A 15,188-nucleotide genomic window follows, 5' to 3' on the forward strand; every position below is an offset into this window, starting at 1 on the left:
CTCTTGTCATCACTACGAAGCCAAATTTTTCATCAGTATGACATTTTAAACCAAGTTATACCAATCAAATTCAAAGGACTAACCCACTTTTATATGCACTATTTACTAAAATTTTCAATTACCTTCACACACATATATTATTTGGGACTTCCTTTACCCATAAACTTGTCATTCTAGTATATATCCATTCCCTTGGACCTTAAGATGAAATAACCAGCCCTCATTTGAAACCCTCATGATACACTTCTCAACTTAACACATTAATACCTATCAACGATCCACCACTAAAATCTTCCTTATACACACTGCTTAACCCCAAACATCTACAGTAACAACCTAATTGGATTCTCAAATATGAATGCAACATCGAATCTCATTATACGAGCATGTGATACAACTGATAACTCTTCAAGTAGTTAGTATCCACACTTGACAATGAACGTATTCGTTTCCATGTACCACTAGTACCACATCATGTGAGTCCGTTAGATCCACCACTAGAACACATCACGCCCCTCAAGAAGATTGTACCCAAATAGCCCACACATTTCTATCCATTGAATAACTGCAATACACTACCAAATCCGTTTTGTATATAGCCCAAGCCATATGTATTCTTCTGTAGGTCAGGTCAATATCAAAAGTAACACACTTTATAACTCTGACCAAGTAAGCATCAATACTATTGTAGTAGTTGTATCATGGCCTTCTTTGATATACACACAATCTATAAAATCGTAGTAGAAATTCTAACCTCAATTGGTGCATCATTATTCTCATAATTTTCTAAGCAACCCATTCATGTTATGATAACTTTACTAATTGTAGTTAACAAATTTACATATCCATTATATAGCCTCATTCCACTTCCAACTGTTAAACCACTATAAATATTGTACATACCACACAAGCACTATTCACTTTACTAGGGTGACTAACCTTACACAACCCCTTAAAATTGTTGAACATTCTAAATCTAACCACCCATCCTTTTCATAAGTTTATTACTTTCATCTTAACATCAGATCTAACATTCAAACCATATACGACATCAACTACTCACATGAGGAACCACGCACGAATCATCACTATAAGTGAGAGAGAATGGAATGGAGCGATAAAAATTAAAATCGGACCAAGTACGCACGATAGAGATTCAAGAGGTGAAGATTTTTCCTAAAAGTCACTATAGCCTCTCGAAGATAAGTACAGACGTCTCCGTACCGATCCTTGAGACTCTACTTAGACTCAGCTTGCATACACGTGAGACCTATGAACCTGGGGCTCTGATACCATTTTGTCATGACCCAAAAATGGACGTGATGGAACTCGTCTTAACCCACCAAGACAAGTCAGCCTAAAACTCAACCATTACAATAAAATGCGGAAATTTTATAATAAACTCAAATATACCCCCAAAATCTGGTTGTCACGTGTACAAGCCTCTAAAGTATTACAATTGAATCAAAAGAAAAATACAAGTCTCATATGACATTGTTTCTAGAGTAGAACAAGATCATAAACAGGAGTAAGAAGGATCGCTGAGAAGACAAACAACTACCTCACAAATCTCCCAGAAGCCTTGGAAAAGAAGAGAATGACAAGTACCACAAAAATCCAGGCTCGTAACCTACAAAAATTTGTAGAAGCAAGGGGTGAGTACCAAACCACACGGTACTCAGCAAGTAAACCTCTAAACACGAGCTAAGGGGATAGAATACAAGTACTCCTTACACCCCAACCGAACCTTCACAACTACAATCTGTATAAAACCAGCCCAACCTAACAGTTCACAATTTACAAGCACATATCTCAACAACGACATTCTAACAATCATATATTCTCAACAACAAGTTCATCAATTACCACCTCCACAACTACAACCTGCTTAGTACCAGCCCAACATAACAGTTCAAAGTTTACAAAACACATAGCTCAACACAACACTCTAACAATTTCATATCCTCAACAACAACATTAGTTTCATATCCTCAACATAGAAAGGCACTCACAAGATCAACAACACACAAGATCAAGTTCACCAATAATAAAGAAGTGCAATGCAATGTCAAGTATAGTGATGCATGTCTGACCTAATGATACACACCCGCTGTCTCTCAGTCCGGGACCCATGGGGGACATATCTGTCCATGCATCCATCGCGGCGCGCGATACGACCCTCGATAATAGTAACCATCGCGGCGCGCGATACGTCCCTCGAAATATAGTATCCGTCGCGGCGCGCGACACGTCCCTCGAAATATAGTATCCATCGCGGCGCGCGATACGTCCCTCGAAATGGTACATCCTCTTTATTTTCTTATTCTTTCTCAATGCACATAACACTTGTCACAACCATGTCTCGGAACAATGCAAATAACATGTTCACACAAATAATGAAGAGATGACCATTTTCATAACATTGCACAATTCACAACAACACAATCAGGATACAACATCAACAATGATTCAACAAGCCTTTCAAACAATTCTCAACACATCACACAAACAATTGATCACATTGCCTTTTATTATCCCTTTCTCATCATTAGAATTAATCAATGTGGACAAGTCAACCCATCACCAAGTCTCATAACTCTAAACACATATTACAAGGAAATACATGAATTCCATACACTTAACAAGGGTTTAGAAATCCACTTGCCTCAAATAGTCGAACAATCACTCTGGGAGTTAAGTCTTCCCTTTTCATTGAACTTCCAAATCAAAGCAATCTATTCAAATAAATGACCACAATAAGATTCCAAAACTAACAACACTCATATTACTATGTGTTTAGCTTTGACCCAAAAATTTACCCAAGTTTATAATCAAGTTCTTAAGCTCGATGTCCATTAACATGTCAACTTTCATATTTCTCAAATTCATGCCTAAGGTTAAGTCATAATTTCTCCAACACTATAACCCTAATAGCTTTCATATAATATAATACACATAATATTTACCTACATGTATCAATAGGTTAAGATAGGAGTCATAATGTGACAACCACGAAAAATCCAACTGGAAAATCGATACAAGAACAAAAAACCCAATAACCTCTAGTAATGAAATTATATTTTAATTCATAATCACATTCATCCTCCTAACCTTCTTTATGATTATTATCATTGTCAACTAAATGTTAGACCCATATTTCTCCAATTTCAATAACATTGTACAGTATTCCAATTTCCACTTCTTATTGATCCAAACTCACTTTCTTGTTTTTCTTTTTCTATTACAATCAACTATAATAATAATAATAATAAATAATGATAACATGACATCTATGAATATACACCAACACATTGATTAAGGCATAATTAATGTTTACCTGCGGGAGGTTCGTCGCTCATATGCTTGTGCCGACGGCTGAGGTTATGTCGTGCTTCTTTGGAGATTTCTTTTCTTTTTAAAATTAAAAGATTGATCGAAAATAATATAGGGTATTAACTTAAATTATATTATATATGGATTTGGCCCATTTATTTTCTTTTCCTTTATTATTAACAATAAAAATAATCATTTATTAAATTTAAAAATTATATCACTCATTCTCACAAGTCATAAATCATTTATAAAAACTATTAAACGGGGCTAACTTAGAAAAATGGGTAAAATTCATAAAATGACTAAGAGGGTCGTTACAAATACTATTTCTATTAAGTCAAGGGGAATGACTTTGACCTAGAGAGTTCACTAAGACCAAACAAACAAAAGGAAAGAAAAACAAGTTTGAAATTTAGTAGAATGACCAATTCTTGTTTGCTTATTCTTTGCAGTAAATTAGTATCTCTTACTATACCAGGATTGGTGTGCGGATGGGGTTGCTCATCTCTTATTCAGAGTTTTCGATTTCGAGTTATAGGTATGGAAAATCTTGATAGAAAACACTTTTCCTGAATAGATCTTACGCGATTTAAGTTTGAATTAGTTGGGCTCCAAATACGAGTACTGGATAGTATCATGGTTTTTGATAAATTTGGACTTGTGCATTCCAAGGTTCATTTTTGGGGGCAAAGCTCTCAAGAAGAATTTTTTCTTTTCAAGGGATTCAAATTCGAAACTTCTGATTAAGGACAACGCTACCAAAACTCATGTTGATAAGCAAATTAGTATCTTAATACTAAAATATTGCACAATTGGTCATAATTTTTCTTATGTAATTTTGAGGTAACTTACCTTATTACTTTTATATACTAATTATCAATCTGATAATCTTATTTATTAGTAGCTACCTCATATTCTACCTACTAATTTCCAGCTAATCAGTGTACAAATTAAATTAGCCACTCTCATAATTTCATGTTTTAATAAATTTTAGAAATATTTTTAGAGACCATCCTCTTTTCAAATTTAACTTTGTATGTAATACTAATTTTTCTTATGATTTGTAATATTACGCTCATCTCTCTTTTTTGTGATTGTGGTTCTAAATCAGAATACTTAGGCTTATGATCTTATATTATTAATTTATTATATGAATTATTTATCTCAGTACCTTTATACGTGCTGGTCATGATTAAATTTGAATCGTGACAAAAGTTTCACATAACATTTAAAATAATTAAATTAAACTTCAATAAAACAATAATTAAATAAAGTCCAAAATGATCCATGAATGACGACAACAATATGATAATAAGCATTATTGAACTAATAATTATACCACCACTGTTGATGATAGTTATTACTACACTTATCAATTTATTTGTCTTATTTTTTTTTAAAAAAACAAATATCCTATGTGACAAATATCCTATGTGACATATATATTGAATATTACAAGATTAAAAGTATCCTTACACTATACACATTTTTAGTTAGTGTTGCGTCATAAATTTAGTTGAAATTTGAAAAACAATATATTGAAGTTTGACGTTGTGTTTGGACGTATATTTTTACTTGGAAAGATATGAATTTTTACGAGTGAAAGTGAAATTTCACCCAAAAACTGATTTGAAACTGACCAAATTTCATGAACAAATAATACTTTTTGAAAATCTACTATCAACAATCTATGATTAAACGAGAGCTTAGTTTGAGCGTAACAAATTTAAAAATTGTTTTTTATTTTATTAAATTTTGTATCTAGTTAAACTAAGACAAATAAATTAAAACGAATAAAACCTTACGAGTGGGAACGTATAGGTTTCGTCTTTTACACTTCCATTGAAAGTACACATCAGAGAGTCATTTACACATTATGGAAGGAGACATTTAGACGTGTTAGTTTTGGGAAAGAGACATTTGAGTAAATGTTTTTGGATCTAAAAAATGTGATATTTTAAAAAAAATTGAAAAAAGGTATTTAAAAAATCAAATTTGTATTTTTGTCAATCATTCAATTTGAAAAAAAATAAAAGGTTAAAATGTTGTGAGCGCAAAAAAACCACTTGAAAAGCTTGTCAAAATCACTTTTTTCTAACTCGAATTTTATCTTCGAAAAAGATAAATTCAATGTATCCAAACACTATTTTAAAAAGTTTTTACAAAAAAAGTGAAAATTATGTATGAACAAACTAGAGCTTAGATATGAATATAATTAGGAGTGTACATCGTTCGATTTAGATGATTTTCTCCTTATGTCATTAGTTTGTTACATCTTTGTTGTCTTGCACAATTTTGGCAATATTTTCTTGGACTAAACTTTAGTGGGAGCACAAGAAATATGATCACAAATATGAGAATTAGAAAAGATGGAAAGAGAAAAACTAATTTCACACTAAGAAATTGAAATAGTACAAAAGATATTTTTAATATGGTATAATATTATCTCATTTAGGTTAAAGTTTTGCATCATTAAAGGTGTGTTTGGTATAGAAAAAAAAAAGAATTTTAGGAAATATTTTGTGATATTCTCATGTTCGATTAGTCAAAAATAATGGTAAACATTTTCTCTAGAAAAAACAAATTCTAAGAATTACTTATGAAACTTGTTTTTCCTACTGTCTCCACGAAAATTGTATAGCTAACTTTCAAGAAACTTGATTTCCTAAAAATTAAATTTTTTTCACAACCAATAAAACACCGAAAAGAAATGAAATTCAAATATTTTTGAACCTAAACACACCATTGGAGAAAAATTAAGTCAAGTACTTCTAATACAACAATATATATCCAATGTAATCTAAGCAAATATTATGGGAGTTCAAGTGTGAACGAGGTGACAAGTGTTGGAAGTGAGAAGGAGACAATTAACGTGAAATCCCACTTACGCAACTTGCTTTCCATACTCGCTCCACAAAAATTATTTTCCTAATTTTCAAGAAACTTATTTTCGTAGAAAAAATACTTTTATCAAACCAACTAAACATTGAAGAACTGAAATTCAAATATTTTCTTTCATACCAAACACACCCTTAAGAGGATAATCAAGTCAAGAACATCTAATACAACCACAAAAACATACATAGTGTACCCCACAAGTGGGATCTGAAAAGGATAGTGTATACAAATCTTACTACTATCTCGTGGCAGTAGAGAGACAAATTTAACCGATGTGGTGAGCGTGAACCGAACAAAATGCAGCTTCTCCATAGTCCATTAATTTACAACTCACCAAGAAGCAAGAAAACAAAGAGACATTCAAGTACTAATAACGCAGTTTCTCTATAATTCCATTAATTTACAACTTCTCAAGAAACAAGAAAACTGAGAGAGACCTCATCTGGCCTCTACATCTGGGGTGACATTTGGTCAGCAACAGAGGCCAAACCCTGCATCAGCCTAACTATCTCGGTAGTGTCATCGAGATAGTATTTGGCCTTGCTGGGCTTCCGGCCAACAGTACAAGCAAAGACTTCGGCTGCTGGAGCCATGGACGGGCCAGACACCGAGCTCATGATCACCTCGAACATGTCTTCATCTGATCGGTCATCTCCTATGCAGAGGACAAAATCTGGTGACATTCCTTTCTCTTGCATTTCGTTAAGGAGGTGCTTGGCAACAAGCCCTTTGCTTACACCCTGCAGGAGCCAGGAAGGAACACATTTTTGAAGACATACATTCAAAATACCATACATTAACCATATCTCAAGGATTAAAATGTTTAGAGGGCAAATTTGAGTTTACAAATGTGAGGTTTAGACATAGAGTTGCAATACAAAATTGTATATGATCAATGCAGTTGGTCCCTCTCCCCGGCGTAGAAATCATACCAAAAAGGAAACGAAAGAGAAAGCACAAACGAAGATGAAAAATGTATCACATATGAGGTCCCACGGTTTATTCCTCTCGACTCCTCTCTTTTCATTTTTCGAGAAAGTTTTTCCCTGAGAAGATAGAAAATAACACGGAATTAAACTAAGTACTCCCTTCCTTTCAATTGTTTGTATTACTTTCCTTTTTAGTCCGTTTAAAAAAGAACGTCTCTTTCCTTCTTGGGGAACTCTTTAATCCTATTTTTTCCACGTGGTATGTTTAAGACCACAAGTTCAAAGGGCATTTTGGTACACTCAATAGTCTTTAATTTAAGTTTTAGTTGAGTCACATACCTGCAAGTAGGGATTCTGGCATTACTATTGTAAGAGTCTATTGAATCATATGCAACCAATTCGAGTTATAAACAAAGAAACTTCCTAAGCTTTTCTAACTGAGAATCCATTGAGATTGAAACCTAGTGTTTCACCTTATAAATGAATCATCCCACCTCTAACGAACAAACTGAGATATATGCAAAAGCAACCATCTTGCAAAACAACAGTTAGTTTTTAACTCATGCAGTCTGCAACAATGTTGTTTGGACTCTACAAAAGTACAGTCGCACTCGTGCCGGATGGAGGATCCGACATGCACAAGTCAACTTTTTGAAAGAGTCCGAGCAACACAGGTCTGCAAGCAAGCGATACAAGTGTTTCTGCTGCTGCAAAATGCCCTCCGTTTCTACAGGAGAGCAAATACCACTACAAGCCAACGCTATCGTCAAGAAAGAAAGGTACATACCTGGGGCTTAACTTCCACTATATTCTGTCCACTCTTGACAGTGACTGGTTCATTAGCCAGCACACTTTCTAGGTGATCAAGAAGTTCTTTAGCCTGACATGATCCGAAATCAGGATCTGCATCCTCGTAAGACCATACCATTGATGTTTCCTTGTCTTCAATAACTGATCCATCAGTAGTCTCAGTGTAAAGTTGCATAACAGGCTCAGCAATTTCTTTCCAACAACATTCTACTTCTGGTATACATGTTTCCCATTCTTCATCTTGATTCATCCTGTAAATTCAAAGAGCCATTTGAAATTTGAACCTGTGCGTAAATTGTGAAAACATATAACAAGGAAATATGTTAAAACATCAAGCAATACCTCAAGAAATAGCCATGCTCAGCTGCAATACCAAGTTTCTCACAAGTTGGAAACCAGTCTGCTAGCGTCTTTCGGCTTCTAGCACTGACGATGAACACCATATTGTTCTTGTCTCTGCACAAAGTTTTGATGATTTCAATTGTTTTAGCACTTGGCTTCTTATCAATTGCATTTTGAGGCATCAGAGTTCCGTCGTAGTCCAGAAGGATTGCCCTGGTTGTTGTCCTTTTATATGCTGAAACTATATGCTCCATTGAAAGCTTCCTAAAATTCGGATCAAGTGCAACAACTCTGAAACTTAAACCGAATCCAATACCCCAGCATCTTCGTCTCACATGATCCTTGCATGTTCTCTCCAAATCTTGCAAGAAACTGCGAGCCCAGTATCCAACATCATGGGTGCTAACATATCTGTAATGTTTCTCATGCCTAAGTTGCTTCTCTGGCTCAGGCATTACTAAAGCAGAGTCCATTGCATCGGCAACTACATCAATGTTCCATGGATTCACTCGGATTGCTCCACTCAAAGAGGGAGAACACCCAATAAACTCAGACACCACTAACATGCTCTTCTTTGGTGTAGAAGAGTCCAGTTTCAGAACCTTATCCAGCCTCTCATTTCCTTGACGACTAATTATATACTCGTATGGTATAAGGTTCATGCCATCCCTGACAGCAGTGACCAGGCAACACTCCGCGACAACATAATAAGCAATCCTTTCGTAAAACTTAAGTGGCTTATCAATCAATATAACTGGTTGATACCCAGGCCTTCCAAATACTTCATTAATTCGCTTCACTGTCGAATTTGTTTCGTCCTGCACTTCTTGAACATCTTTTCCTTTGCCTCTAGCAGGATTGGCTATCTGCACCAAAACAACCTTCCCCTGCTTCTCTGGGTGCTGCAATAGAAGTTGTTCCATTGCCAATAACTTCAAACTAATGCCTTTAAATATGTCCATGTCATCAACTCCAAGCAACAATGTCCTTCCCTGATGATTATACTGCTGCACGAGCTCGGAAACTTTCGCCTCTGTCTCAGGGAGACTCAAGACTTGCTGAAGCTGCCCCATATGAATACCCACTGGCAGGATTTTAATACTTACAGTCCTACCATAGTACTCGAGGCCTATGTAACCCCTTTTCGACTCATAAGAAATACCTAACATCCGACTGCAACACGAGAGGAAGTGCCTCGCATAGTCAAAAGTGTGGAACCCAATCAAATCCGAATTCAAGAGAGCTCGTAAGATTTCTTCGCGAATAGGCAATGTTTTGTATATCTCGGAAGAAGGAAATGGGCTATGCAGGAAAAATCCAAGCTTTACTCTATTGAATCTCTTCCTCAAGAAGGTAGGTAGTACCATGAGATGATAGTCATGAACCCACACAAAGTCATCTTCCGGGTTGATCACTTCCATGATCCTGTCAGCAAAAATTTTGTTAACAGAAACATAAGCCTGCCACAGTAATCGATTAAATCGACCACCTAGATCAGGCGAAAGGGGCAACATATAATGGAACAAAGGCCAAAGCTGCTGCTTACAAAATCCATGGTAGTACTTAGTAAACAGATCAGGTGGTACGAAAGTGGGAACACACTTAAATGTCTCAAGAAGTATTTGTGAAACTTCATCTTGCTCATTCGGGTGGATTTCTTCCTTAAGACAACCAACATATATAACCTCAATTTCATCATCTCCTAAACCATCTTTCAGCTGGAGAAGAAGTGAATTCTCATCCCAGCTGAATAACCATCCTTTACTGCCATCAGTTTTCCTTTGTACTCTAATTGGCAGCTGATTAGCTACAACAATTATCCTATCTTTTTGAGCTGAAGATGATGATGGATCAGAGCAAACGCTCTCCGATCCATCATCATCCAGATCAGACATTATCCCGGCTACGGTCATAATACGTGGAATCCTCCGGCTCATTCTCCCGAAAGACGGCGAAGGAGCCTCACCTGAGGCTAGCTCCAACAGATTGGAGTAGGATCTTGACACCATTTTTTTTTGAAACAAAATTCCCTTTCACTAACTAACAACACCAAGTCCACCAAACCAAAACACACACTCTCTATAGTAAGCTCCTAACATAGAAAGAAATAAACACAACCCCACTTCACAAAACTTCCCCCAAATCAACTATCAATGAGATACAACTTCAGCCTTTTTCTTTTTCCTCTTTCCTGTAAAACCCAAGAACAAACTTTTTAGATTGTGTGAACCAAGTAAACCCCCAAAAGCAAAAGGGTGCAAGAAAATAACCTCAAGACTTCATTTTGACAAGTGAATCACAACTATAACAAATTTTTTAGATTGTGTGAGCCAAGAAAACCCCCAAAAAATCAGAAGGGTACAAGAAAATAACCTCAAAATTTCATTTTGACAAGTGAAACACATCTATGGTGTGTAACAATTATTTTTTTAGATTTTGTGAACCAAGAAAAAAAAACCATAAACTCAGAAGGATACAAGAAAACAACCTCAAGATTTCAACTTGACAACTGAATCAACTGTGACAAACTTTTTTAGATTGTGTGAACCAAGAAAACAACCTCAAGATTTCAATTTGACAAGTGAATCAAGTGTAAAACTTAAAAGGGTACAAGAAAATAACATCAAGATTTCAACTTGACAAGTGAATCACAAGCTAGGGGTGGGCAATACATGAGGGTATATATCATTTCAAACAGATAAACTTTATGGAAAGAGAATAAGAATATATTCAAAATCATAAATACAGCTAAGATATTGAAAACATTTTTTCTTGGAATTATTAGGCAGGAAGCACATAACATCACAACCAAACAATTACAACCACTACAACCCCAGATATTATAAAGATTTGATAGAGCAAATGCAAAGAAGCAAAATAGTACACTGAGGAATTTCAACAAAAGTTGAAAAGAGAATTTTACCAGTTATTGAACATTTTGAATTCCTAAAAGTGGAAACCCTAAAGTGAAAAAAAAATAATGAAAATTGTAGAGTGTGAAGACTGAAGAGAAAAAGCCAGCTAAGCTTACAACAACAATGGTTTTTTCTTTCTTTTTGTTATCTTTAATTATGGGTGGAAGCTGCCTATATAGCTTATATTATATACACTGTACACTGTTATAGATGGACTGTATATTATAATATTAATAATATGTTTTTGTGGTTCTTTATTTATGTTATAAAAACTTGTAATTAAAAGTTTTCTAAAAAATTGATTATAATACTCCAATATAGATAATGTTGAATATTGTTGTGACATTGCCAATAATTTTGCCAAACTTGACCTCATGAGAGTGTGAGTGCACCACCACTAAGATCAACGGGAGTTGTGGTGTGATGAATATGATTCTATCTTAGTCGAGACTCTAATGTGAGCTTCGGACATCAGGTGAGAAATTAAAAAAAGAATATGATTCTATCATTTTTAATTAGAAATTTCAAATTTAAATTAGTTGGAGGTCACACAGAGAAAAAGTGAATACACCACTATTATAAATTATAGATATGTAACAAGGGGATCTTTTTCCCTTACACAAGTTTTGCAACATAAGTGTACTTTTGCTAATATATCACATTCTTCGTCACAATGTTGAAACAATGAAGTGGACAATTTTGGTGCTTTAGAGAGATTTCCTATCGTTAAATATATCGAAGTTTCAAGTAGTAAAAAAACGTAAAGTACTATATTTATAAGATTAAAGTTTATATTCTTCAAAAACAGACACATTGATGAATCAGTCATAACCAGAATCAGGACGTATGCGACCTGTTGTACAAGTAGATTTCGAACAAATATCATAAACATGCAAAACTGAGAGTTACTAATCTGTAAAAAAAAAAAAATTCTTCCATCTCAATTCATATGACACTTTTTTTATTTTAGTCTTTTCTAAATTAAAAATCTATATTTTTAAAATAATAATAATATTGTGCTTCATCGAATCATATAACATAAATTGGTATCATGAATAAGGGTCCCCTTCCTATTCTATGAGGACAAATGGATTATTTTATTTTTAAAACTACTTTCATGTGGAACTGTTTACATTTTTTTTTGGGTACTTCCAATAATGTCTAGACACAAATCTCTTTAATTTTAATGGATAATAAGTTTATCCATTTGACCTAACTTTTTGATATTTCCATAAGTTTAATAAAGCTTTGAGACATTAGTTTCAACAACTCAAGCTTACAAAGTACGTACAAGGACATAGAAGAGTTAAAAGAACTAGCTACGAATGTAGTAGGATAGGATAAAATTTTTCTATTTTTTTGGAACATTATAAATGAAAAAGCTTCAGATAAGTAGTACATTTTAGATTTATACGATGAGGATTTGAATTATTTGCGTCAAGGACATATCATAAATCATCTTTTTATCTTCACAAATCACAAGATAAAAATAAAATTGCATACACATCATCTTTTTTAGACTTTACTTGTAAAATTATATTAGGTATATAGTTATTATTGATCATATTTGAATATGATCAAGTTTTTCACAAGGTCCTTTAAAATCTATGTATACTCTATACTATGTTCAAACTTCTCTTCTTAAATCATAATGATTAAGTATTTAAATTTCTTTTATTTTGAAAAATATTTTTTGTTAGAAACAGTTTTGAAAAGTACTTTTATAGATTAGCAATTTGTATGCTAACCAATTTTAAATACTCTTTGCTAACATCAGAGTAGTTATTTGTGTTTAATCTAAGTTTTAAAATGTTTCTCAATAAAATTTAACAATTTGTATTTGTTTTTTCATTTTTTTTTAGCTTTTGCTAATACTCGAAAATACATACCTTCTCAAACACAAATTTAATCATATAAATTAATCGAGTCATTAAATTTCGAGATTCAGATTACATAGGAGTACATAGAGGTGAGTTACATGGGATCATAACCCTTCGAGTTTATCCACAAGGGAAACCTCGTTCGTTGAAGTCGAGAACATGTGGGACCTGTACTTGTGGTCCAACAAAATAGCCCTCCTAGTTAATTTAATTACAAATAGGCCATTGCAAAACTATATTTTATTTTGTTTGATTCGATACTTATATTAGAATCCAACTAAACCCTATTCGCACCATCTAAATAATCTGAATTTGTGTGAATAAGGGCTTATTAGTGAGGGGGAAAAAGGTCAAGACTCAACATGTTGTTCTCGAAATCCACATACCAATAGAGTAAATATTTAATAAAAATGTATCGTGAAAAGGTGATTAGATATTACATGACGCAATTTTAAGAATAGAAAGTTAATAGGTAATTGAGAGTTATTCTATAACTAGCTTATTCATGTATTTGACTTGATCGTAGTATAGAACATCAATTTGGCTTATTTTGGTATCTGATATTATATGTGGTTTACTGTATTTAGGTGATTGCACCTTATCGTTGTTATTACGATTTCTTGCTTATATGTTCCACAATATTATTATGTTTCTTTTTATTGTCGTTATTTTAGTTACTATTTTAATTTTCTTGAATCGAGGACATTTCGAAAAATAAATTCTCTATTTTAAAAAAGTAATGGTAAAAATTATATACACTATATTCTTTTCAGATTCTATTTTATGAGATTTTAAAGAATATGTTATTGTTTTAAATAATTATTAATATTTTTTAAAAAAAATACGATAAATAATTTGAGACGGAAGAATAGTATATGCCTCGTGTGTTCCAAACGGATTAGAGGGGCATTGTTGCATGAACCAAATGAAACTTTTATTAATTCCGACAACTAATCCGACGAAAAAGGCTGTGCCACTCCAACGTTAAATTTGTCTTTTAAATATATTTAGATTATTTAAAGTGTGTTCGGTACCAAGAGAAATATTTTTAATGAATTTTGTTATTAACTTTTTTTGTTTTAATATATAATTAAAAATAATTATTTATAATTTTAAATAAATATAATAGGAGATGAGGATGTTATGATGTGTTATATTGTTGTTATACGCTTACATAGGTTTCTTTACTATTAATGGATCAAGTGAATATTTTATTATTGAGTTCCCAATAAATGTTTATTTATATATACAGAGTTATCGAGAATCCGCACCCGATACCTTAGCTAAATCTGCCCATGGAGATGATACGATTAATAAAACTAAGATAATATTAATTTCCACTTACAAATATTTAATTTTCACAAACTTATTTGTTTAAGTGAGGCTCTCAACTCAAATATTCTTCTACCTACATAATATTTTGACTATTGAGCTTGCAATATTAATGAATATTTTGTTATTTGTGTTACTTTCTGTGATGCATTTCTTTAAGTATGTCACTATTTTTATATTTTGATGAATTATTTGACTTTATAATTTTAATTTTTATTGAATTTGACATCACTTATTGATAAACACAAAGTCAATTTTCAATCAATAAATTGAAGAGAAACGTGAGAGTACAATTTAAAATTCACATCATACATACATTTATTGGTACTAATATCAATTTTGTTACAGTATTTTGTATATAAAAACATTTTTTATTTCTCAAACTTAATGTCAACTGAAAATGTGTAATATAAAATAAAACTACTAAATTATTGTTTTCCAAACAACGTAAGCATTTTCTCTATATTAAGTTTATGTGATAATATTCTTTATTATTTAGTCTATGTAAAAAAAAATACTCTAACATCTTTATATTTAGCAAAAAATAATAATTAATAAAATAATTTATAGTCATATAAATATTTATATCTTATTTTAATTTATTTTTTAAAAAAAAAAAATCTCTTAATTTATATCAAATGAGGTTGAAAGATGTATAATTTTTCAAAGAGATTAAAACATATTTTCTCCGTTCAAAAATATTTATCATTTTTTTGAGAATTAAATTGTTTAAATTTTAATAAATACTT

General features: G+C 32.8%; 1 protein-coding gene across 1 annotated transcript; it reads right to left on the reverse strand.

Annotated features, from left to right (window-relative positions):
* Positions 1-6,377: 6,377 nt before the first annotated feature.
* Positions 6,378-11,398, reverse strand: LOC125813131 (alpha,alpha-trehalose-phosphate synthase [UDP-forming] 6-like). Its single transcript, XM_049492611.1, has 4 exons — positions 11,236-11,398; positions 8,313-10,503; positions 7,948-8,221; positions 6,378-6,971 (listed from the first exon to the last, which is right to left on the reverse strand). The coding sequence occupies exons 2-4, from the start codon at positions 10,319-10,321 to the stop codon at positions 6,681-6,683; spliced, it is 2,574 nt and encodes an 857-aa protein (XP_049348568.1). The 5' UTR covers positions 10,322-10,503; positions 11,236-11,398; the 3' UTR covers positions 6,378-6,680.
* Between the last annotated feature and the right edge of the window lie 3,790 nt (positions 11,399-15,188).

This window comes from Solanum verrucosum, unplaced genomic scaffold (assembly GCF_900185275.1).
Source record: "Solanum verrucosum unplaced genomic scaffold, falcon-dt-bn FXZP01000236.1, whole genome shotgun sequence".
Taxonomy (NCBI): Eukaryota; Viridiplantae; Streptophyta; class Magnoliopsida; order Solanales; family Solanaceae; genus Solanum; species Solanum verrucosum.

Excerpts from the sequence above, each read along its gene's own strand:
- LOC125813131 (XM_049492611.1), bottom strand. The coding sequence starts at position 10,321 with ATGGTGTCAAGATCCTACTCCAATCTGTTGGAGCTAGCCTCAGGTGAG. Across the intron at positions 8,222-8,312 it reads GAGCATGGCTATTTCTTGAG|GATGAATCAAGATGAAGAAT; the intron begins GTATTGCTTGAT and ends TTGAATTTACAG. Across the intron at positions 6,972-7,947 it reads TAGTGGAAGTTAAGCCCCAG|GGTGTAAGCAAAGGGCTTGT; the intron begins GTATGTACCTTT and ends TGGCTCCTGCAG.